Source organism: Eptatretus burgeri, chromosome 10, assembly GCF_056783735.1.
Source record: "Eptatretus burgeri isolate ZD-2024b chromosome 10, Ebu_testis_v1, whole genome shotgun sequence".
Lineage (NCBI taxonomy): Eukaryota > Metazoa > Chordata > Myxini > Myxiniformes > Myxinidae > Eptatretus > Eptatretus burgeri.
Window position 1 is genome coordinate 32,713,878 of NC_140970.1, and position 24,711 is coordinate 32,738,588.

Here is a 24,711-nt window from a genome sequence, read left to right on the forward strand (position 1 = left end):
TGGCCAGCCGGATTGTGAAAGACTTGGGCCAATCTTCTCGCTGCCATCCCCACAATAACGTGGGAATGATTGTGACGTAAGAAGAAGACGTGTTAGAACTGCAGTTTCGGGCTTTTCTTCAGCTCGGTCACAATCGTTTTGTAATTAAATCGATATCTGAGGTTATTTCTAATTACTGAACACAGATTTTATATGATAAACGTTTTATGGAGTTTCATGTGGTGGACTGAATGTGTGTGATGTGTATTTGGGGCCGTGGCCATTTATTCTCCTGAATTTGACGAATGGTTATCTCAAGATGTGTATTTCATGCGTCCTATCATCACGAGGTGTACCTGGTACAGTCATGACGAACTACAAGTAATGATTTTATGACTTCTCCACCAAGGCGGGCAGACGTTATGTTTCACCTCTGTCTGTCTGTCTGTCTGTCTGTCTGTCTGTCTGTCTGTCTGTCTGTCAGCACGACATCTCAAAACGTTGTGGACGAGTTAGTTCGGTGACGAGAAGAAGCAGATTCGATTTTGGTTCAGGACCGGATTCAGATCTGACCTATCAATGGGACACAGACCATAAACTGTTCAGCCTGGCGGAGGTGTGCGCTCTAGCGGGTGTTGTTCGTGTTCTCTGATGTGATGGAAAGGCAAAGGTGTGCTATTTGCTTGTTTAACTACATTCCACATGTTTGATGCATGTATACCAGACTGCATAACCTCTAGAGAATTATTTAATTGCTTAATGGTTTACAAATGTTCTTCTACTTCCTCCTCCTTTTTGTTTTCGTCATCTTATTCATCATCATTGTCATCATCCTGGCCCAGGAGAGCCTACCTTAGAGGTATGTACCAACACGATCTTCTGAGCGCTCTACATTATATAGTTAGTCATGACTTATGACGATGACAGCACAAGCCAGGGTTCCAATCTTGGTCCAGTTCGAAGTCGCCACCGTGATGTTTCGCTTGCAGGGCAAATCAAAGTGTGTGTCATCCCACGGAGGGACGTTAAACTGGGCGTCCTGTTTGCCAGCACTTCCGGCGATGGATGACATGCTCTTCACAAAAGCCACCATTGGATCTTTAACATTCCCGAATGACCCGTGCTGGAGATGATAGAAATGAGAATACTTTGGTGGATTAACAGAGTATCACGAAGCGAATGAGATGCGCAAGAGAGCTGGAGTTACATGTTTTACAAAAAAGATGAAGGAGGCTCGGTGATGGCGGTTTGGGCATGGGATGAGAAGAAAGGTTGAGGAACCATTTGATAAAGTGTGGAATGAGCTGATTAGAGAGTTAAGATCAAAAGGATGACGTAGTTGATGGTGGAGGGATGTAGTGGAAAGAGATTTGAAGAACACGGGATTAAGAGAGGATTCAGAAGACATCGGAATAGTGAGAAGGCAGATCTAAGTAGCCGAGCCCTATCTGTTGGAATTCAGATTGAAGAACGAAGAAGAAGAATAACTAGTGTTGGCAGACGCCCCCCCCCCCCTCTCCATAACTTTCCTCTGATGGATATCACACACACTGATGCCTCACCATCCATGAGAAACACCAGACGCAGCAATATATAGCCGGGTCGAAATTTGAACCCAGGCGAGACAGCTCAAAGGCGAGTTCATATTCCTCTAGGTTATTCCGCTCTCCACAAGTGCCATGACATAATGTAAAAGGCTCAGTTTGCCTAATAGAAAAATTGTTTGAAATGGTCAATTTCATACCTGGATTGACGATGCATCATGAAGGCACCAATGCGGCTCCAAAATTGACCATCTTTCTGTAACGTACATGAGAAAAGCAGGCGTTTCATCACAAAGAGGTGTCCCTACGATGGACATGAAGCCAGGTGTCCCGTCTGCTAGCATTAGTTAGTGGATGTTCAATATCCCACGGCATTATTTGGGAGCCCAGACGAGTAGGCAAATTATATTCCTTCCATCTTTAGTTGATTGTCAGGACTGGCCAGCGGGTTCTTGAAAGCCAAATACATTCCCCTGGCTGACTCCACATGAACATGGGAATACTGGGGGAGGTTGACAAAGCTGTAGTCGTTGTAGTTTTAGTAGATGGAATGTGAAGTGAGGGTTGGGTAGGATTGTGGTCTGTTGCATCTTCAGTGCTTTTAAGCGGATCAGCAAGGTCACGTCGGTGTATATTAACATTGGCGTTTTGTTTTAATACAGAGATCAAGGCTCGTGAAACAAGGAGCTGATATGCTCGGTCCGCCGCCCTTTGGGTGATATGAGGAATATATATATATATATATATATATATATATATATATATATATATATATATATATATATATATATATATATATATATATATATATATGTGTGATATGAAAGCTAAATCTTGAATGTTTTTTGAAATATCACGTAAACAAGCCAAGTTACCGAAATAGTTGCCATGGCAACAGAATTCGGCCAATCACAGCCATGATCTACCATAATCAGGTTGAGACAATGGCTTGGGGAATATATATATATATATATATATATATATATATATATATATATATATATATATATATATATATATATATATATCTGCAATATGAAAGCTAAATGTTCAATGGTTTTTGAAATATCGCCTACACAAAAGTACACGGACAGATGATCAGTCAGGTGGTTGGTCAGTCCGTCAGACGGAGCTCATTTTAATGTCCCCCATCTCTGACATTGTCGGGGGAGGGGAAAATGAGATTTGATGGGGAAAGGGGTCACAGCACCGCTAATGAAGCAGAGATAAACACAAAAAAGCAGTTCTGACAGACAGGAAAACATGAACATTAAAAAAAACTTTCCTTCATCGCATCCTCTTTTTATTTTCGAGACGTATGTATCCCACTCACAAATGCAGAATGTAGTTTGCACAATCTGAAAATAATTGGAAACCATACTAACAGATCCCTCTCAAATCGTTAATCAGAGTAAAAACAGATTTGTAATGGAAAAGGAAAAAGGAAGAGATAAATCAGCAATAAAATATTACATTAAACTTGTGAGTTGTAATCATTTATAAGCTTATATTTCTTTTGTCATTCTCATAAAATTATTTATCTTTTTTTGTTGTGTACCCAGCTATAAGCAAGTGTCAACTCGGTTTTGAAAGTGGTTGAACTAACCTGCCCTTGAGTTGCGTTTTGACCCCCTGCTCCACCATCCCAAGTTGAGGTGAATTGTTCTCCATGAAATAGAAAAACCTGAGATGGTGGTGAGTTGTTACCCCTCATACGTAAAGCGAAAAGCAGAGTTAAGCAATCGGTTCGCTTCTCTCAGTCTGTCCGTCCGTGTGTCTGTCTACAAACATCATTTTTAAAATCGAGGAACAACTTATTTAAATTTAATGTTATATTTTGAACACAAATTGGACACATAAATCGGAAAACAAACGTGCCATTTTACAGTACTTTAGGTCTGAAATTGTCCTGATCGTGCATTTGCAGAGAAGAGTTTGATAATATTTTTACTCTGCTTGCCTGGCAGTCAAACAAAATTGATCATCATTCCAAACAGGAAACATACTGTTTTTAATGTCTTCATAAAGGACACAAACAGCAGTCATGAATAACTAATGTAATGTGTTAGATAAGGTGGTGTGAAAGACGCTGCATCAATGGCGGTAAACTTCTGAATGTTTTTTTTCCTTCAACCTTTAAAATCGTTATTTTATTTCAATTTAATTCTATACTTGAACACTACAACACAAAATCCTTCTGTTTAGCAGTACTTGGACAAAATATTACGGCATTTCACATCATCACAACCAATAAAAATCGCCGCTCGTCGACCCTGCCCATGTCCTTGTTTCTCAAGACAGCTTTGGAGTAAGGTGTTCGATGAATTCTGTAGTTTGAACTGCTTTAAGGTCCATTGATTTATTAAAAGGTAAGTCTGGAACTGCATGCGTATTGGCTCTGTAATACAATGAATACGAGTTAGTTGTGCAATCTGCTAGCACTTGGGATCATTCAAATATATTGAAGCTCAACCATAGCTCACTTCCAAATCCTCTCGACTACTTGGTGAAATACAATATCTGAATGTTGACCAATGTTTAACTGCATAGGATTACACACAGTATCAACTTTCTGGGGGAAACATTTGAATAATTTGGGGTTTGAAGTGATTTTCAAGGGTGGAAGTGAGTGCACAGTTCTGTGGTGGAGTGACGATTGTTAACTGGTGGTTGGAGAGGTGATGTGGAGGAGGGGGGGATTGTGCTTGTGTTGTGCATATATGGGGATCTCTGCATGGTCATAGTGAGTGTATGGGGACAGAGATAACAGGGTACTCAATATAAGGTGGGTAGTGAGATTTGTGGTGGTTCTTGAGAAATAATTTGGGTCATTTTTTCGAATCGAGGTTGAGGAAGTGCTTGGAGGGTTTGGCGGGGCAGCAGGGGACAGTTCATACAAGGGCATGTTTGAAGGTATTTTATACGAATGCCAAGTGCTTGGATGGAAAAAATGGAAGAGCTGGTGGATGATGAGGGGTACATCATAGTTGCTGAAAGTGAGACCTGTTTTAGTGAGTAATCCAACTGGTGATAGGAATTCAAGGCTACAGGGTTTATGTGTGATCGGAAAGTTAAAAAGGGAGGAGGTGTGCCAATCTGGTCTGAAAGACATTATTGTGTTGAGATAAAGGCAAGACATTAAAATGGAAATTAATGCATGGCATTCTGTGTGGATAGAGATTATAGATTGCAAGAATAGTAAGATACCTGTTAGATGATTTTATGTGGCTTCTGGAAAGAGAGATAAGTGGATCATTCAGAAAGGCATGTGACAAGGGAGGGGTATTGATGATGGGGGATTTTAATTTACCAGGGATAAATTGGGTCCAGGACAAGGGAAAAGGCAGAGCTGAGGAGGATTTTCTATCTCTTGTCCAAGATTACCTTTTCACCAAGTTTGTAGAAAAGCCCATGGGGGGGGGGGTTATGCAGTGTTCGACCTCTTTTTAAGTAATGATTCCAATATGGTGGAGGAGTTGGAGGTGGGAGAACATCTGGGAACAAGCAACCACAATGTAGGAAGAGTAACTCTGCTGTTGAGATACAGGGTGTGAAGTTTTATTTTTAATTTTTTTTTGTTTTGTTATTTCTGGCTTTTACAACTTACTTCCTTTTCATAACAACAGCGACATAAAGCTGAAAAGTCACATTACAATTAAAAAATAGCCCCTGGGGGACTGACTTATTTCCCCAATTGGCGGGGTGAAAATGAGGGATTAGGGGGAGGGGGAATGCCCCCTTCCTGAAGTGGTAAGGTCATGGGAAGCACAACTTAAATAACGAAACAGCATGGTCCTTATGCTTAATGAAGAGTTTGGTCTGCATCTGGCTATCAGTGTCTGAAAAGTTTTTAAAAGAAATGACTTGAATTTGAGGCGAAACCCCCATTTTCAGCCTCTTATGGGGAGCACAAACCCCATGAGATCTGTCCTGATGCATCGTACCAAATTTGGTCCATATTGGCTGAGTAGTCTGTGAGGCGAAGATGTTTTCATCAGATTTTAACAGACGGATGGACGTACCTACACCGGGACCCACTCTCTGAGCATATTTCAGAGAAATACCCGAAAATATAAAGCTAATACATTTCTCACATTGAAAAAACAAAGTAATGAAAAAATAATCTTGGACCTATTTAAGCTCTCCATGTAGATTCAAAACTTATGACCACTTAAATCAAGGTTTGACAGGATAGTAAGGGATATTAAGTTTTTTTTTTTTAATGTCGGATCGAAATACAGCAACATGATGATGATGACTTAGTCGATTTTCATTGGTTAATTTGCTGTGCTTTGTCACGTACAGTTTTGTAACATGATAACGACGGATAAGTGGAATCGCATCCGAACCCAAGGCCAGGGACCCCCCCCCCCCCCGCCCAGCGATATGTAAAGGCAGAGGCAGAAATATACCAGGGTAGTTGAGCAGTGCGGTACCCAGTGCAATTATGAATATGCAGAAGGAATTCATTTATTTTGTACAAAATAACAGGACTGGAGTGTGACACATCAGTATCGCTAGTTCAGAAAAGCACTTGGCAGCCTAAAAGAGAGTATGAAATGGACATAGCCAAAAATATTACACATGACGGCAAGGCATTCTTTAAGTTAATAGGAGGTAAGGAAAGGGTTGAGAGCAGGGGAGTCGTGCTGCTGGAGCGCCGCTCCAGCACCTCAATCCATCCGAGGTAGAGCTTTGCTCCGCAACAGTTAATAAAACAAATTAAAACACGTACGTTCATGATCAGTTGGGTTATTGTGCTTTGTGTGCTTTCTTGGCCAAATAATCGGGGTCAAAGCTTTTCCCAAAGTTTGGATATGTCGATGCATTGGACACTTTGTCTATGGAGCGATGTTATAACAATGCAGGTTATAGCCAATATAGACGTGCATGAATCGCCGAATACAGAATGGTCCAGAAGCAAGACAAACTCTCCAACTATTTAATTTCCAGGTTTAGTGAATTATCTTATGGTTACAAAAAGTATTTGCACCCTGGTAGATGTGAAAGCATGGGAAACTTTGGATGCCCATGACCAATTGAAGTCTGGGTGGATCAGTGAGGTGGTTGTTCTTGTACAGAATGGCTATTATGTTGTTGCAAAGGTAGATCTATAACGCATCAATGACATGGACTCATATTGGTATCGAGCAAATAAGCTTGACATTAAACCTGCTAACATCATACTTATCTGCTCTGCCAACATCATGGTTATCTGCTTGGCATCTCCTTCATTACTCTGATGTTTATCCATCCCCAAAGCTTTATCTTCTTTCGTCAACTCCAAGAGAGACTCCTACTAATGCGAAAGACACCTAAACTACTAATGCCGGCAGACGGTACACCCAGTTTAACGTCCATCTGAGGAATGGTACACGCATTGATGAATCAGCCTGCCTGTGAAACACCGGGATGACGGTTTATAGCTGGGTCAGGATTCAAACCCAGGCTAGACAGCTTAGAGGAGACTGTGCAGACTTCTCGGCCATCCTAGCAGCCCTTATCACATGGTTCTAAATAAAAAAAACTATAAAAAAAAACAACATAGTTTTGTCGAAAAACGGATTGAAGACTCTAACTGATCTGACTTTTTATTTTTTACTGAAGGAAAAACTCACGGGGGAAAACTGGAAATTTGTAAGGAGGATGAATTGGGATGGGTTAACGAGGTTAGAAAAGATCATGGTTCCGGATTGGTGATGATCTGAGATGGTGTTGAACAGCTGTCTTGTAGTTCTAGAGGGAAGGATGAGATTGAAGAGAATGTGGAAGTTGGTTCCACAGGCAGGAGAAAAGAGGAACAAATGAGCACTGAGTGCAGGTGAGCAGTGATCCTGGATTTCGGTAGTTTAACCAGAAGGGGGGGGGGGAGGTGATGGTGGACCATGTGTGCTCTTCAGAAACCTGGGGGAGGAAAGGGGGGGACAAAGCACGAAAAAGCAGAAGGTGGTAGAAGACGGAAAGACCACCGACCTGTCTGCAATGGTGAAGTGATCGACCCATAGACTCAGATTAATCATGGGACATTCCAATAAGCTTGAAGACCTTGGTTTCCACGGCATCAAGCTGAGCAAGGTGTGAGGCAGGGGAGCCAGTCCAGAGGGGAGAGCAATACTCCATCAAGCTGTGGATGAAGGCCTTGTACGTTGATAGAAGTTGTGTGCCAAGGAAGGACTTTGTACAACAGATGATGCCCAGTTGGTGGCTGGCTTTGGAGCCCAACGTTGAAATGTGGTTTGCCCAAGAAAGATCATGGCTGATGGTAAGACCCATGAGTTTGAATGAATGAACTTTCTCAAGTTGATTTTTAAGAAAGTAGATGGGATGGGGGAAGGAGGTTGCCAGACGGTCCTTTCAGTGAGAGACAGTGAGATTTGTCATGATTGCAAGACATATTCCAAGTGTTTGACCATCTTGTGTTTTTGTCAAGGTCTGAAGATTGGAAGAGGCTGCAGCCTTCCTGTCTAAAGGATGAGGGATGTTACTGCAGAGAGTGGAGAAATCGGTGGAGAATATAAAACGAAGATTTGCCAGAGTCAGAGAGATCATTGATGAAGATCAGGAATAGGACTGAGTCCAGAACACTGCCTTGAGGCACTCCAGCCTTGACAGGGAGAGGAGATGAAAGGATTCCGTTGAGTGCCACATGTTGGCTATGAGAGGAAAGGAAGTCTGTCAGCCATGCGTGGAGTTGGCCTTGGATGTCATAGGCAGAGAGTTTAGCGAGTTAGGCAGAATGCCAGACTGTATCAAAAGTGTGAGATATGTACAGAGAGATGTCCCTGATCTCATGTCTGACATTAAGGGCCTCCATCTATTGTTGGGCAAGTAGAAGCAGCATGCCTAAGGTGGAGTGACCTGGTCTGAAACTAAATTGGTGATCTGAGATGTGGTTGTTGGAGAAAGGAAGGATTTCATATCAACTGTGATGATTGATTCCATGACCTTGCTGATCATTGTAAGTAAGCTGATAGTTATGTAGTTAAGGGGATCAGGTTTTACGCCTTTTCATGTAATGCAGTGATGTTGGCTGATTTTTAAAGAGACGGAAGATTCTTAAAGAGATGGTAAAAATAGCAGAGAGAGGTTGTGAAAGAGCAGCAGAGCAGGATTTTAGGACACGTGAGCTGCTGCCGTCCGGTCCAGTTGCAGAATCAGAGTTGAGGTTTGAAAGAACCTTTTTCACCTTCTCAGGTGCAAAAGACACAGAGCTCAGGAGCAGTAGGGTATGATTAGGAAGTATGGGTACCGAGCATTAGGGGTTGCAGAAACAAGATTTGGAAACAAACACAGAATTGAGGAATTTAGCCGTCTCACGAGCAGAGTCGGCTGTGATGCCATTTGAAGAGGGAAAGGAATTGAAGGGGAGCATTCACCAGAGACAGACTTAACAGGGCATCACGAGGTTTTAGAGGAGAGAGACGAGCTTGAAAGTTCATTCTTGAGTTTGGATGGATATTTTCTCGCTCTCCTGAGAGTGGACACTTGTGAAATTTTGGGAATGCACTGAGATTGCCTTCCAGGAAGAGAAGGCAAGTTGTTTCAGAGCAACTCCCTTACCATAGGATTCAGTGTACCATGGGCAGGAAGAAGGGTAGGAAAATTGAAGACGAGATGGGATGAATCTGTGCATGAGAGAGAGCAAGTTTCTGTGGAAGAATTCCCAGGCTAAGTTGATATCGGGGGCGGTCGATTATGGGAGACCAGTCCTGAAGAGAGATGGCTGCCTGCAGTCTCTGCCAATCTTCCTGAGTGAACTGCCAGACTCGTCGGCATTGAGGCAGCTCTCTGAGAATAGCCAGAGAGATGTTGACTTTCAGAAGCACATGATCAGATGAACCAATTGGAGTAGAGGAAGAGGAGGAGGTATTTGTGGGAAGCTTGATCATCACAAAGTCCAAAAGGGAGCATTTGCCATTGGGGGAATCTGGGTTATAAAGTTCACAGATTGAGTCAGTCCCATGGAGTCACAGAAGTCCTTTGCTGAAATTCCAAGGCTGGTGAGAGAGAGAGAGAGAGAGAGAGAGAGAGAGAGAGAGAGAGAGAGAGAGAGAGAGAGAGATAGAGATAGAGATAGAGATAGAGATAGAGATAGAGATAGAGATAGAGATAGAGATAGAGATAGAGATAGAGATAGAGATAGAGATAGAGATAGAGATAGAGATAGAGATAGAGATAGAGATAGAGATATATATATATATATATATATATATATTTATATATATATATATATATATGTCAACCACCACTCAGCGAAGTTGCATAGTGACAATTGAGATTGAAATCTTGAAAATTCAAAATGACAATTGAAATGTTTTTGAAGAGATCTGAGTAAGAGTGGAGGAAATGAAGAAACAGTTAGAACTTGCTAGTTCATAGAACACTTTACCTCACGTTGTCTTGAGAAACAAGGACATGGGCGGGATGTACCAGTGGGAAATTTGATTGGGCGTGATGACGTCATGTTCCGTAATATTTTGTCCAAGTACCGTGTTGCTAAACGGAAGGATTTTGAAAGTGCCGCAAAGGTGATTTGTGTTCTACAGTGGTGTTCAAGTGCTAATTCATTTTAAATATAATGAAGATTTTAAAGGTTGTCAATTTTTTTTTTTTCAGAAGTTTACCGCCATTGACGCAGCGCGTTTTACACCACCTTATTCAACACATTACATTAGTTATTCATGACGATTGTTTCTGTCCTTTCTGACGTCCTTAAAAACAGTAAGTTTCAAGTTTGAAATGATTTTCTATTTTGTTTGACTGCCAGAGAGGCAGACAGAGTAAAGGTATTATCACTCCTCTCTGTGCATGTGCAACCGGGATGAATTCAGACAAAATACTGATGAGCAGCAGGTTTCTTTTCTGATTCATTTTCTGATTCATGTTCAAAATTTAACATTCAATTTAAAATCAGTTGTTTCTCAATCATAAACTGATGTTTGTAGACAGACAGACAGACAGACAGACAGACAGACAAGAGCCAATCGCTTAACCCTGCATTTCACTTCAATTCGCACTGTAAAACATAAGGAATGGTAAACGCTAGGGCCGAATAATATGCATCTTAGAGTATTGCGGGAGGTGACAGAGTAGATCAGCGTGTTACTATCGAACCCTGCTATTTGCAGATTGGCTGTTTTTGGACCCCGTGTATTTGCGGTTTATAAAATGTGACCGGCTTCCACATTCCTGGCCCTGCACTTTTCATATTTGTCGGGTTTTTTTCCCGCCTTTTCACCATTTTTCGCGGGTGTATTCAAGGTTTTTCTCAGGATTTTTAATTTTTCCCTCATGAATCACGAACCTCCGGGAAGCTCTCCCCCATTTATCCATTGAAACAATACCCTGCTATTCGCAAATTCGTTATTCACGGCATTTTCCAATAACGTATCCCCCACTAATTGCGGGGTCTGACAGTATTAGTGGATATCTTTAACAGCTCGGAGTCAGGACATGTATGAAGGGCAGGTGGAGAATGAAAGGATTGGAGAATAGCAAATATTACACCATTAAGAGAGGTTCCCGAGAATAATTGGGGAATTTTAGACCTATTAGCTTGACTTAAGCTGTGGGAAAGGTGTTGGAGACATTAATTAAGGAACGGATATGGAAATATTTGAATAATTTCAAATTAAAGATCATCAGAATAGATTTACGAAAAGAAGGTAATGTTTAACAAATTTACTGGAGTTCTTTGAAGCAGTTTGAGTGGATGGATGAGGGAAGTGCTGTGGATGTAGTGTATCTTTTGGAAGGATGTATGTACTTTTAGGATGTAGTTTTAGACTTTTAGAAGGCAGTTGATACGTTCCTGCATCGGAAGTTGTTAATTACATGACCAGCTATTCTGCAAGCCCTAACCTTAACGAAGTGGATTGGAAACTGGCTTCGTGAAAGGAAGCAAAGAGTTGCTGTGAGTGGGAGGATGAAAGTAGTGGGGTACCTCAGGGATCAGTACTGGGACTGTTGTTATTCATTATTTACATCAACGATTTAGATAATGGGGTAAAGAGTCTGCTTTCCAAATTTGCAGATGAAACAAAGCTGAGAGGTAAGGGAGATAGCAAAGAGGGGAATCAGATTCAGGAAAGATAATCAGATTCAGGCAAGTCAAGATGCTTTCAATGATTGGTCATAACGATTGGCAGATGTAGTTTAACATGAAGAAATATTGTTGCGAATCTGGAAGCCGTGAGCACACAACATACAGGTCCTATAGATCAGTTATATCGGTAAGTACATGTTGTCAGTTAGGGTCCCGCCTCTGGTCTAATGGGTAATTAAATGTTCCTGCGCTGTGGAGTTATTTTAATAGTCAGGTTTTCTTTTCGTTTATTTTTACACCAACATCAACGCCGACCACATCGCATCACCCTCACCGTCACTTCGCTTCATTCACCTCGACCTGGCCGACGTCATGGTGGGCGGAGTTCAGGGAGGAGCCGCGTGGCGGCCCTCGACCAATCAGCATGCAACAAGTGAGGTGACCGTCGCCTGGCCAATCAGATCCCGCGACAGGAGGAAAGGGCTAGTGACGTCACACGCCTCCGAGCCAGTCAACAAGCTTGCCACCCGTTTTGGCCAGTGAGAGGGACGAAGAGTGATTTTGCATGCCAAATCCAGCCAGTGAGAGAGGGAGGGTCGCGAGGAGGCGCCCCCCCCTCCTGAAGAGGGGCGTATAATTATAGGCGCGGTCTGTGTGTTCAGTTGTTGTGGGTCTGGCGTGGTCTGCGCATTCGTCGTTGTTCTGGTCCTGACAGGAAGTGCGCGCACGGGTTCTGGTTCTGGCAGGAGGTGTGGGCATCTGCGCGCAGGGCGATTGAGTTCTGGAGGCGTCTGCGCACAGAGTGGTCGGTGCCGGAAAGGGTCTTCTCCTGCCGGCCTTCGCCCTGCCGACTCCGTTCGCCTGGATCATCTGGATCATGCTGGGGGTCCAGTTCTGCCCCGAGGACCTGGTCCTTGAAGACTGCACAAGGCAGACAGGTCCGAGTTAGGCCTCAATAAAGACCATTTGGTCCGATTCTTTGGGTGTGTGTGTGTTCGTGGCGCCAGTCAGCTAAGTAGTGAATGGTGTAAGTGCTTTTTGCCTGTATATACGTGCATTTATTAATATTCGGTTTAACTCTGCCCTTATGTGCTCCCTTCATCCCCCCATTGTAAATAAACATCCCCACTTGTGAAATGTTTCAGCTCGTTCATGTCTTATCTATTCCTTCATTGACTTAGCGTGCTGCGTGTTGGAAAATTAGCCAGGCCATTGCCGTTGTAACGGGATATTTGGGACCGACGTATCTCGGCGATCAAACCGCTCGGATCGCACACGGAACGAGTACGCCAAGCGGCTCGTTCCGTACGAGCATCGTCGAGGGTGAATTTCCCCGGTAGTTTGGACCACATGGGTATTTAGGTAAATTGAAATTGGCTATCGACCCTACCCTACGTGGTCTGTCTATTGGCGAACTTCGGTCCAATAAGGGACCCGTACTTTTCCGGAGTTTTCCGAAAAAGTACGATCTAAATTCCGGGCAATCGGTCGAGCCGCCTCTGCAGCTCCATCTAGCGGTCGTGCTCGTGGCCGACGCCAGCCCCGCAACAATATAAGGTGTTGAGGATGGGTAAGAACAATGAAAATAGGGACTTGATAATGCAAGGGGCAATCTTGGAGCATGTGACATGAGAATGATCTGCGGGTGTTGTTAATAGATGTGGGGGGTAAGCTGACCTCACAGTTCCAGGCAGCTGTATGTAAAGCTAACATGGTTTTAGGTTGTATTCTTTGGAGATTACAAGTGGATTTGATTGATATGTTTAAGATAATGAAGGGAATAGACAAATTAAGTGCAGAAGAGCTTTTCAGCACAATCAACAGTGATCGGACCAGGTGCCATAGCCGGAAAGCAAACAAAAGGTAGTAAGACAAGGGTCTTTTACTCAGAGAGTAGTTAATGCATGGAATGGTCTCCCTCGAAACATAGTGGCAGCAGAAAGAGTAGATGGGTTTAAGTTGGAATTAGATCGGTACCTCAAAGCATTAGAGATAGAGGGGAACAGGGACATTGGCAGAATATATGTGTGGATGGGTGATTGCATCTGGTTTTAGTGAATTGCAGGCATAATGGGCTGAATGGCCTCCTTCGAATACATTGCTCCTTGGTGTTCCTTGTTAACTTCTCAACTATGAATCGTGCATTGAAAACATTGATCCTCTTACTTACTGTGTATTATACTTTACAAACATTGGAGGAAAAAACAAGAATGGTTTGTTTGGTATCCATCACCTGTGCCATTGTTGACAAAAGAATCACCACGATAACAGCTTGTTTGTAAAAATAAGAGAACGAGCAGGTGCAAAACTAAACTCTACTTTGTAAACAAAACACCTTTATTACTCAATGTTGGCAAATATTTTTTATGGCAAGGCAGTTGTACGTCCATAAATGGAGGCAACCGAGCTTGTTCTACTTCACACGTGAACTGTATTGCTGGCCAAGTTTAGTTGATATTTTTGTGAAATGGTCAACATTCACCTTCTTTAAGATTAGGACTGTGTCATCAATGTATTGCAGCCACAACCTCAGAAAAGGGTCACCATTTGGTCTTTGTTCTTCAATTGAAGAATGTATATTGGTCAATTGAATGGTGACTTCAATATACTGTATATTAATTGACGAACAATTGATGCCCATACTCTGTTACATAGCATTGGTGCTGCCAAAGCAGTTTCTTGGCAAGGGTTATACTAGGTGTTTTGCCATTCTCTTCCCAGCAATAGCTCGGGCAGGAATTTGGAATTTGCCAGGGTACCGGTGATGGCATGCTTACTCTTCGTGAAGGACACTGTGGGACCTTTAACGTCCAACAACTCATGCCGGCAGGTGGGACGCCCAGTTTAACGTCCATCCAAGGGATGGCAACACATTGAAAGTCTCAAAATCCAGGATCACTAATCACCTCCACTGATTCGTTCCTCTTTTTCCCCACCTGTGAAACCAACTTCCACATTCTCTTCAATGCCATTCTTCCCTCCAGGTCTTCAAGACAGCTGTTCACCATCATCTCAGATCCCCCGTCCAAAAGTCAGATCCCACCTGTAACCATGATCTCTTCTACTCCTGTCAACTTCTTCCTCCCCACACCCCCTGAGCCCACCTGGAGATAAAAAAAAATACATGAAACTACATTATATGAAGTGTTTTGGGTGGTAGAGGAGGCAGGGCATCGTTAGTGTAAAATAGCTCGGGGGTGTATATGGGAGAGATCATGAGGTATCAATGAACTGCAATATTGAAGGAATGGAGTGAGACTGCAAACTCAGAGTTTCTTCTACAGAAGGCATAACAGGGTGAGGAGATGGGGTAATGTAATATAGATGAACGTGGAGCTTAAATTTTAAAGTATGGTTGCTTCAAAGAATGTGTGCGATTTAGAAGGACTACAGCTGGAGCAAAACTTTAAAAAAGGTGGAGCAAAACTTTAAAAAAGGTGGTAAAAATGCTGTAAGGCTACTAAACCTGCCTAAACCTGCAAGAAGCAGACTGAGATGTTGCCTCCTGCCAAAAATGCCATTGACTTAAAGGGACTTAAATTTCTCCGCTTTTAGGTGAAAAAGATAGGAAGCCTCTGTGCCAGCCCAAATTTGGGAGCCATTGAATGAAACCTGAGGATGCCAAAAAGCTAGCTGATCCTGGCCAAGATGGAACTTGGCATGGCAAACAATTCCAAGGTGGCGACTGGCATTGGACACCAGCTGAGAGAGATTGTCTTCCCATGACATGTCATAGATAAATGATGCCCAAGAGCGGTAGATACTCTCTTTCAGCTGGAGACTGGAAACATAAATAAATTGAGGGATTATCTGGTCCTTTATCAAGGGGTTGTGACTTTGCTGCATTAAAAGACATTCTGGGTTGCCTTCCCAGCAGTAGTTATGGCAGGAATTGCTACCACTGCAGGCAGAGATGCTACCACGGTCAGGGAGAAACCGTCTGTCTGACTCAGAATTGAAATAATCTGTTAGGTGGCACAATATTTTCTAGGCAAACGATGAAAAAGTACTTGCAATCATCTTTTTTAATGGTTCTTGCCAACAAAAATTTTCACATCAAATTAATTTTTCCAATAATTCAATCGATTTCTTCTAATCGTGCTTTTATTGACAAGTAAAATTGAAAAGCAGTTTACGAATAAAGAAGAGGTATGAAAATTACAAATTAAAAAAAAGTGATTGTAAAAAGATGAAATTCCAGATTAGATTTGCAAACTAATTGATAAGGCCATGCAAATTTTAAAATGCGAGTTCCAATTAGCAATCATTTTTGATTTCTCATTGGAATTGGCAATCAACAGCATTTTTCAACATTAGCAATCGCCGAAATTTTTCGTTCTCGCTCGAGGACTTACCAGGAGATAGATTCCTAATCTTTGATTGGAGCTTTTTTCAGGGTGTACAAAGTTGCGATTGGGTCATAAATGTTGACAGAAACCAATTTCTACCTGGCTGTAAAGGTTATCAGCAGTATTTTAAAGCCTATTTGTTGGTATACTGGGAGCTTATGAAGTGCTTTGAGACTTGGAGTACTGTGATCAGATTTATGAAGCTGGACTACTAGTTTGACTGTCAGATTCTAAATGTGTTGTAATGGCTTGAGAGAAGAAGCAGGCAAGCTTGCGAACAGGTTTTGTATGATAACAACCTTGTGAAGGGGAAGGGGAAGTGGGTGGGGGGTTGACGAGACTGAGGGCTTCAAGATTTGTTTTATTTTTGGGAAATGTATTTCTTGCATGCTGTCATTGCAGGTCATTGCAATGAGGAAGTGTAAACCTCTCGGGTTGTTTGAGTTGCTGCAGCAGCTGTTTGTCATTCTGTGTCAATCCTGGTGGCCACTCTAACACGACCACATAATGCAAAGCAAAAGTGAAATTATCCCATGAACTTGCGTTTAACTTCTTCCACGTGAACAACTTTCCAAACTTTTTTGTGAATATGGGTATTTGTAGTGTTTGTTTCCAATTTTTTTCCTCTTAATTGTATCTTTAGACTCAATACTTCCTTATCATTTGGTATAAAGGGTATGAGTAGTAAGTTTGTGTCATGACTTTAAAAACTCGATTAACAAACTTATTTTCGATAAATTTTTTGCCACTCCATTTAAATGCTTTACCTGAAAAAAAAATCACCCTTTTTAACCTCTTTGTTTGGCCATTGACTTCCTGATTATGGTATTTACAATGCATTTTCTCTTATGTTAAAATGGCATCAATGTTACAAAGAGAGTTAAAATCAGAGTTCATTTCTTCCAATTAAATTTTTAATTCATCCTTGTGCAGCACATTGCTGATAGTTGCATCACTCCTGGGAGTGCAGTAGGGCCACTGATGCCGTGCTCCCTGTAGGTAATGGACATCCAACGGGCCGTTCGGCGAGAAAACTGGAGGCCATGGTAGCGAAGTTGGCTGTGGAGCCCTGGAGAAGGGCGGGACACTTTTATGAGAGGTCGTTCCAGAAGATAGTCCCACCCACAGACAGTGGGCTGCCAAAGACAGGACCAGCCGCATGTTGGAAAGGAGGTGCTTAAAATGCAAAAGGCCGTGCACATGGATGCACGAGGTAGTTGTACTTCTGGGCGGATGAGATTGACATCTTGGCTCTCTGTTTTGTGGCTCATCCAAAGAGGATCTCTCCAGAGACGCAGATGTTATTTAGCCCTAATCTCTCGCCATCCTCTCTTCTTCCTCACTGAGCTGCACTTCACCCTGTGCAATGCCAACCTGCACAACCACAGTCCTGTGCCAGAAACCAATTCTTGCCTGCACAAGACCTCATCTGCCCCTTTGTATCTGGTTGAATCCAGTGTTGTCGGCGCCATTCGCGGGATTATGTTTTTGTTGTATATAAGTGCATGTGCTTTTTTAAAATCAGTTTGTCCTTTGACTACCTGGTTCATCCCATTTATTAATTATTTGTGTTTTGTCTCACCTCCCTGCATTCTTTAAAGAAATCATTTAATTGTAAAGAAACATTTCCCCACCTTCCTGCTTTTGCGTGTGACCAACTCCCAAATTTGGGTTAATCTATTGGGCGATCCATGGAGGATCGTAAAATGGTAACTTCCCACAGTGTAGATTGAATTCAAACATTGTTTGGGTCATTCACGGGGGTTCTACAACCCCCCTGCTCAGAGCGCCTGCGTTAGCTGGGCCTCTTATGCGGTAGTACATATAACCATCATACAGTACAATATATAATGTTTATAAATACTAAGAAGCATGCATCAAACATTATAACTCACCCTTCTCTTTCCAACAGCAGAAACTGTCTGGTTGAAGGAGGAATGCCCTGTAAATTGGGGAGGTTATCACAAGTAATTTTTACTGGTTTGTTAATAATACTTAACAACAAAGATGATATCCCAAGACTACAAAAAAGACAATCTTAAGGCAGCGAAATAAACTACCCTTATATCCATGAGCAAATGTGCCTTAAGTTATAAAATGTGATACCCGCGCCCCTCCCCCCTTCTTCCAACCAGCTCAGAACACTTCTTCAAATTCACTGCACAGAGTACGATTTGGATGTGTAATAACTGCAGATATCACAAAACATTTCTTTTTTTCTCAATTAAAAAACAGATGGAAAAACAAACCATTGTCATAATGATTTATTGCCTGTTCTCTTAAATGACAGTGAATATTCATTACCATATAAACCGTTTGATGTCACCAGCCCTTGTGTAAGAGAGATTCCCACCTGTTTATCTGATCTCCCTATGTAAATTCATCATTCATGAAACCATTGCGATGTCATGGGGGTTCAGTGATGAGCAATGGTTCTGATGCAACATAGTCAAAAATATGCTCAAATATTCATCTGGGGAATTAGAAATTTCGAGGAAGGTTTTGGCCCCAAAAGCTGATTGTTGTTGTTGTTGTTGTTGTTGTTGTTGTTGTTGTTGTTGTTGTTGTTGTTGTTGTGGAAAAATACCTTTTTATTCAAGATGCAGCATCTTTGGATATTGTATTAGTGAGCTGTTTTCATCAGGTCTGATTCCACAGTGAACCAAGCCTCGAACGAGACGAGTCAGAGGCATGTGGCCCACAAACTGAAATCTACTGATGCAACTCATGCTTTGGTAGCCCCAATTATTCCCGCCCTCTTGTGGGGTCAGCTGGTTAATGTTGTTAGCCCAAGTCTTGCATGAACCGACTGGCCAGGTCTAACGCTTGACTGATGGTGACAGGAATTTGGGATTTGTTCAGGGTACTGGCGATCGATAACTTCTCTACTCTTCGCAAAGGACATCATGGGATCTTTGACGTTTTGGATGTGAAAACGGCGAATATGTTGAATTAAAAAAAAAAATGTGGAAGGGGTAGGGTTGGAAGAAGAAGGCCAAAACATGATTTTGTTCATCTTTCTTAACGTGAAAATGGTCATGTGTTGCAGGCACCAAGAATAAGTGAAGAATATTCATTTAGAAGCTTGAATGACTTGCGGCATTCACTGGAAAAGCGTCCCTTGAAAAAATACCTGGCAGTGTTCATCGTGTTCATTGTCATTTTATCATGGATTGTTCTTGGCATCAAGGTTCAGAACTGCAACAAATCATGTAAGGCGATATGTATTTTGTTTTTTTGGATACATTGTCGAGGCTCGTATGAGAGCTAACAAACAATGCATAGCAAGGGGGGGGGGGCATTAGATAAGAGGGGTGGGAGAGGGAAGGACAAATCAGTGGGGAACAGAGACATAAGGAGATCTGTGGAAGGGAGACGGATGGGGTGGGGAACATGGGGAACACGGGGAACACAAGATGGACATTACAGGGACTTTCAGGAAGGAAAGCGGGGAATTTGAAGGAGCCTGGTGGATGGATTAATGGGGGTAGAATAGATCGAGGTTTTGGATGGGGGAAGATAAGAGGTGGTGGTGAACAACTGTTTTGAAGGCCTGGAGGGAAGAATGTGATTGAAGAGAGTGAGGGAGTTTATTCCAAAGGTGGGGAAAAAGAGGAATGAAAGAGTGAAGGTGAACAGTGATTCGTGATTTTGGTTGTTTTACCAGATGGGGGTTGCTGGTGGACCTTGAGCACCCTGCAGAAATATAAGGGGGACATATCGCAGAGAGAGAGAGAGAGAGAGAGAGAGAGAGAGAGAGAGAGAGAGAGAGAGACAGACAGAGAGAGAGAGAGAGAGAGAGAGAGAGAGAGAGAGAGAGAGAGAGAGAGAGAGAGAGAGAGAGAGAGAGAGAGAGAGAGAGAGAGAGAGAGAGAGACAGACAAGCGAGGAGATGGTGGAAGACAGAAGGACCACCGACCTGCTTGCAGTGAGAGAATGAGAGGCCCAAAGACTCAGCTTCACTGCGGGAGATGTCAATGATCCTAAATGCCTTGGTTTCCACAGCGTGAAGCTGAGAAATGTGAGAGGCAGAAGCATCAGCCCAAAGGGGAGAGCAGTACTCCATCAGGCTGTGGACAGAAGCTTTGTATGTGATCAGGAGCTCAGGTGAGCTGAGGAAGGACTTTGCACGACGGAGGATTCCCAGTTGGTGAATGACTTTGGAGGCCAGTTTGGAAATGTGGCTTTCCCAGGAAATATGGCAGATAGTGAGCCCAGAAGCTTGAATGAAAGGACTTCTTCCAGAGGCTTGTTAAGAAAGTAGATGGGATGGGGGAGTTCTAAATGGTCCTTTTGGAGAGACATCGTGAGAGTGTGAGATTTGTCAGGATTGAAAGACATGTTCCACATGTTGGACTAGTTTATGATTTTTATCCACATCTGAAGAAAACAAAGAAGCTGCTGCTTGCTGGTTTGAGGGATGACAGATGGTACGGCAGAGGGTGGAATCATCAGCAAAGAGATAAAGAGGATTTTCCAGAGAGTCGGAGAGATCATTGATGAAAACCAGAAAAAGAACAGGGCCCAGAACGCTACCTTGAGGAACTCCAGCCTGGACAGGAAGAGGGGATGAAAGACCTAAATTTCAGGCCACACGTTGTCTGTGACAGGAGAGGAAGTCTGTGAGCCATGAGTGGAGATGGCCTTGGACACCATAGGAAGAGAGTTTGGTTAGCAGGACAGGGTGCCAGACCATGTCAAAAGCACGCGATATGTCTCGGGATATGAGTACCTCCAGCCATTGTTGGGAGAGCAGGAGCAGCATATCCAGGGTAGAGTGACCTGGTCTGAAACGAAATTGATGATCAGAAATAAAGCCATTGGAGAAGAGGGAGGGTGTAATGTCTGAAGCGATGATGGATTCCATAACCTTGCTGATGATTTGGAGAAGGCTGGTTGGTCTGTAGTTGCAAGGATCTGTTTTGCACCGTTTATGCAGGGCAGTGATGTTTACTGATTTCCAATCAGATGGCAGATGACCTTGAGCAAATGAGAGGGTGAATAGAACAGAGAGAAGGGTGAGCAAGAGCAGAGGAGCAGGTTTTTAGGACAAGTGGGCTAATGCCGTCTGGACTGGTTTCAGAATCTGAGTCGAGATTTCACAGCAAGCTCTCCACCTTGTCAGAATAAAAGGACACAGAGTTCCAGGACAGCTGGGTGTGACTGGGTAAGGTGGGTACAGAAAGCGATGGGTTTTGGACACAAGATTTAGATGCAAACACCGAGTTTAGGCATTCAGCCTTTTCATTTGCGGTATCAGCAATGCAGCCATTTGAGGGAGGGATGGAGGGGGAAATACACCAGAAACAGATTTGATTAGATGCCACCAGGATTTGGAGGAGGGAGAGAGGTTTGAGAGTTCAGACTTGAGACAAGAAAGATAAGAAGGATTGTTTGTTTGTTTATAAATATTGATCGAATGCTCATCGTGGAATATATATATATATATATATATATATATATATATATATATATATATATATATATATATATATATATATATATATATATATGCATTTATATGGATGTGTATATACATGTGTGCATATATATTTGTGAATATTTATGTATGCATATATATGTATATTCCTCACATGGAGGACAATTGTCGACTGCATCACACGTCTGTGAATTATGAGCCATCATTTTAGATGTGAATGCTCAGCATGCCAAATTGTACTCTTCCTAGTTTTTTGACACAATTTATTTTAATTACGAGGTTTTATTGACCTCAGAACAATGTGACATATAGAAGTAGCATACTTTTGCCAAATGATGGATTTCTGCCTTAGTCTCAAAATTGATTTTGTTTCGTTGAAAAATGGGCCATTAATTATTACATGCCAAAAGGTGGATTTTTTTTTACCCTCCCCTCCCCCTCCCTCTCCTCATAGACTGGGAGTTGGGCAGAGTTTAGTTTGTCATTCAGCACAAAAGGTTTAATTGTCCGATACCAATATATATATATATATATATATATATATGTATATATGTCACGCTATGCGATCATTGACACACGTCGAGGCACGCTACTTGTAAGTTACTCATAAGTCGAAACATGTCGAGGTAATGCTTAGCGTACCCAAAACTTATTTCTAACCTATGAGTAGCGTGTTGTAGGCACGTTACACGATCGTTGATGCACGTCGAGGCACGCTACTTGTAAGTTACTCATAAGTCGAAACATGTCGAGGTAATGCTTAGCGTACCCAAAACTTATTTCTAACCTATGAGTAAGTGCTTTGAACCTATGTGTAACGTACCTCCAACGCATATTGATGTATGTAGATGTATTTGACGTCTTCCGGAAGACCACAGAACTTACTGAACGTGTTTCTAATTTACAGCTACCGTATAATGGCGTATTGGCAGCATTTCAAAAAAAAACAAAAAAACAATAACTTCCGATATTTCGTCACGTGCCATTACATCACGTCCGATTGCCTCTTCAGTTTGCTCATGTCTTATTCTAAGTTCCTCCTCTGTGAATATTTTCTGTTTGAGGATATTGTCACGTCGACGTCGAAACTTAAAAGCAAATGTCCGAATATATTTTAAAATTAGTGATAGAATAAAAAAAAACACACAACAACAACAACTTCAGATATTTCGTCACGTCCCTTCGCGGAGCCAAGGAGAAAAAAAGAAAATATGTTTTGGGTATGCTAAACATTACCTCGACGTGTTTTGACTTATGAGTAACTTACAAGGAACTTGTGTCGACGTGTGTCAACGATCGCATATCGTGCCTACAACTTATTCCCAGTGTGGTGGAAAGTGTGAGCCATATGGCGAGTACGTCGTAAAATTTTCAGCATGCTTGAAATTTCACGACGTACGAGACGTACCACGAAATATGACAGCATACTTCATCGTTTTTCAGCGTGCTCCTAACGTATACACAACTTACCCATAACGTATTCGACGTGTGCCAGCTTGGTTCGGCAAATTTTTCATAGGTCGGCATACGCTGGCTAAATCGTCAAGGTGTGACTGCGTGGTTGACACTTTCAATATTCAGGCGGTTATGATTTAAATCTGCGTGCGGCAGTTTTTTAACAGGCTACGCCACGTGATCGTCGGCGATACGTGCAGCACGCTATGCCTAAGTTAAACTATCATTGGGCATAGGTTGTGAACGCCGACAACAGGCTAAGCATTCGTTGGTAGAAGTTACCTATAACACAACGAAACGTTCTGTGCCCGTTACTAATATGTTATGCATATGACCAACGCGTTATGAATACGACCAAAACTTAAAAAAAAAAAAAACATCAAAATTTCGGTGTACGCCAACGTTTTACATACATTTTTATACGTTGCCATTGCTGGCTAAATCGTCAAGGTGTGACAGCGCCTTTAAGACCGACCTTTTAGCATCACTCATGTCTATACAATGGTTCTGGACAATCAACCTCTTGTGCTCAAATCGACCTCAGACAATCAGTCAAGTAAACTTCTTGTGCTCAAATGACTAATTAAACTCCACCTAGATCCCAGTCTATCATATGTCCTTGCCTTCTCTCCCTGCATTCCTATTAGTCCAAGAGCATTAGGTCAAAATAGGCCCTAACCTGGACATTTTTGGTAACAAGCTGATTTTTTCAGGATAGGTCCAGGAATATGTCTAGAATAACATACTAAAAGTTCTCATAAATCCTCCTTGAGCGTTTTCCGCAATCCAAGATGGCGTCCAAAATGGCCGCCTCTTCTGTTTTTCTCATAACTTTGCAAGCAGGTTTCCCCAAAACACACTTTAAATGTCTAAATATATGTTTTGAAGTATAAGGAACTCGATAGAATACATTTTAAAAGATGTTGAAGCACGCAAGTACCAATAAAACTGTTTGAGCTCTTCCAAAAATCCAAAATGGTGTCCAAAATGGCCGTCATTAACAATTTTATCTCAAAATTGTTTAAATATTTATCATTAATTAATTAACTGTGATATTTCATCCTGAAAATATTCAACAAACATTTCAATTATAAATGTGGTTGCTGTGCATACAGTATTCAAATCAATTTGAATGTTAAAGTCTAGAAGTGTGCCCTTAATCGCTTATGACATTACGAGGGAAACATTGTACCATCAGTTTGATGCTAAACAGACAGGGCGACATAAATTTGCCATATGGTCCATTTTCGTCACCTAAAGCTCGGAAATTGAAAACTTGGTGCTAACCTTTTTTACCAACAAGATGCAGTTGATGTCTACCATGAGGTGAGTTCTATTTGAAACATTCCGTTATCATTAAGGAAGTAAAACTATTATTTTTGGTACCCAGACTAAATGCATGATCAAAATTTGTGTCTTCATGCATGTACTACACAGTACTGTGTAATATCACTTGACAGGGAATTTCTGTGGAGTAGTCTATCGTTACACCTAAAACATTGTATTGAATCATTTTATTTGTTTCATGCAGATGAAAAGAATTATAGTATGATAGAAATCAGAGAGTGTATGACACTCCTTCCTATTGGTACATGTATGCTGTATTTGTATAAAAGGTTCCTTTTTGTGTGTGTCATGTCATTCCTATATTGTGATATGCTAGTATACATTCATTATTAATAATAGCAGACATTTTAAAGTGCCTTTTCCATTGGATACAAAGTGCTATGAGATGTCATCCCTGGTTGTCATAGGAGATAAAATATATTACCAGGCTGCGACAGTACAAGTGCAGTGCACATCTAGGGATAACAAAATAAGTTAGTCTTCAAGTCACATATTACATGGCAGTGAATTTCTGTGGAGTAGCCACTATCATCATCATTTTCCTCTCGGGTT

The 24,711-nt window shown here is 41.9% G+C and overlaps 1 protein-coding gene across 1 annotated transcript in view; it reads left to right on the forward strand.

Moving 5' to 3' along the window:
• The window catches only part of LOC147018262 (endothelin-converting enzyme 2-like), a 119,898-nt gene that overhangs the window by 1,616 nt on the left and 93,571 nt on the right, over window positions 1-24,711 (forward strand). Inside the window, exon 2 of the mRNA XM_085897803.1 lies at window positions 18,967-19,129. Within this exon, the coding sequence (XP_085753929.1) occupies window positions 18,967-19,129 (163 nt within the window). The remainder of the gene's footprint in view (window positions 1-18,966; window positions 19,130-24,711) is intronic.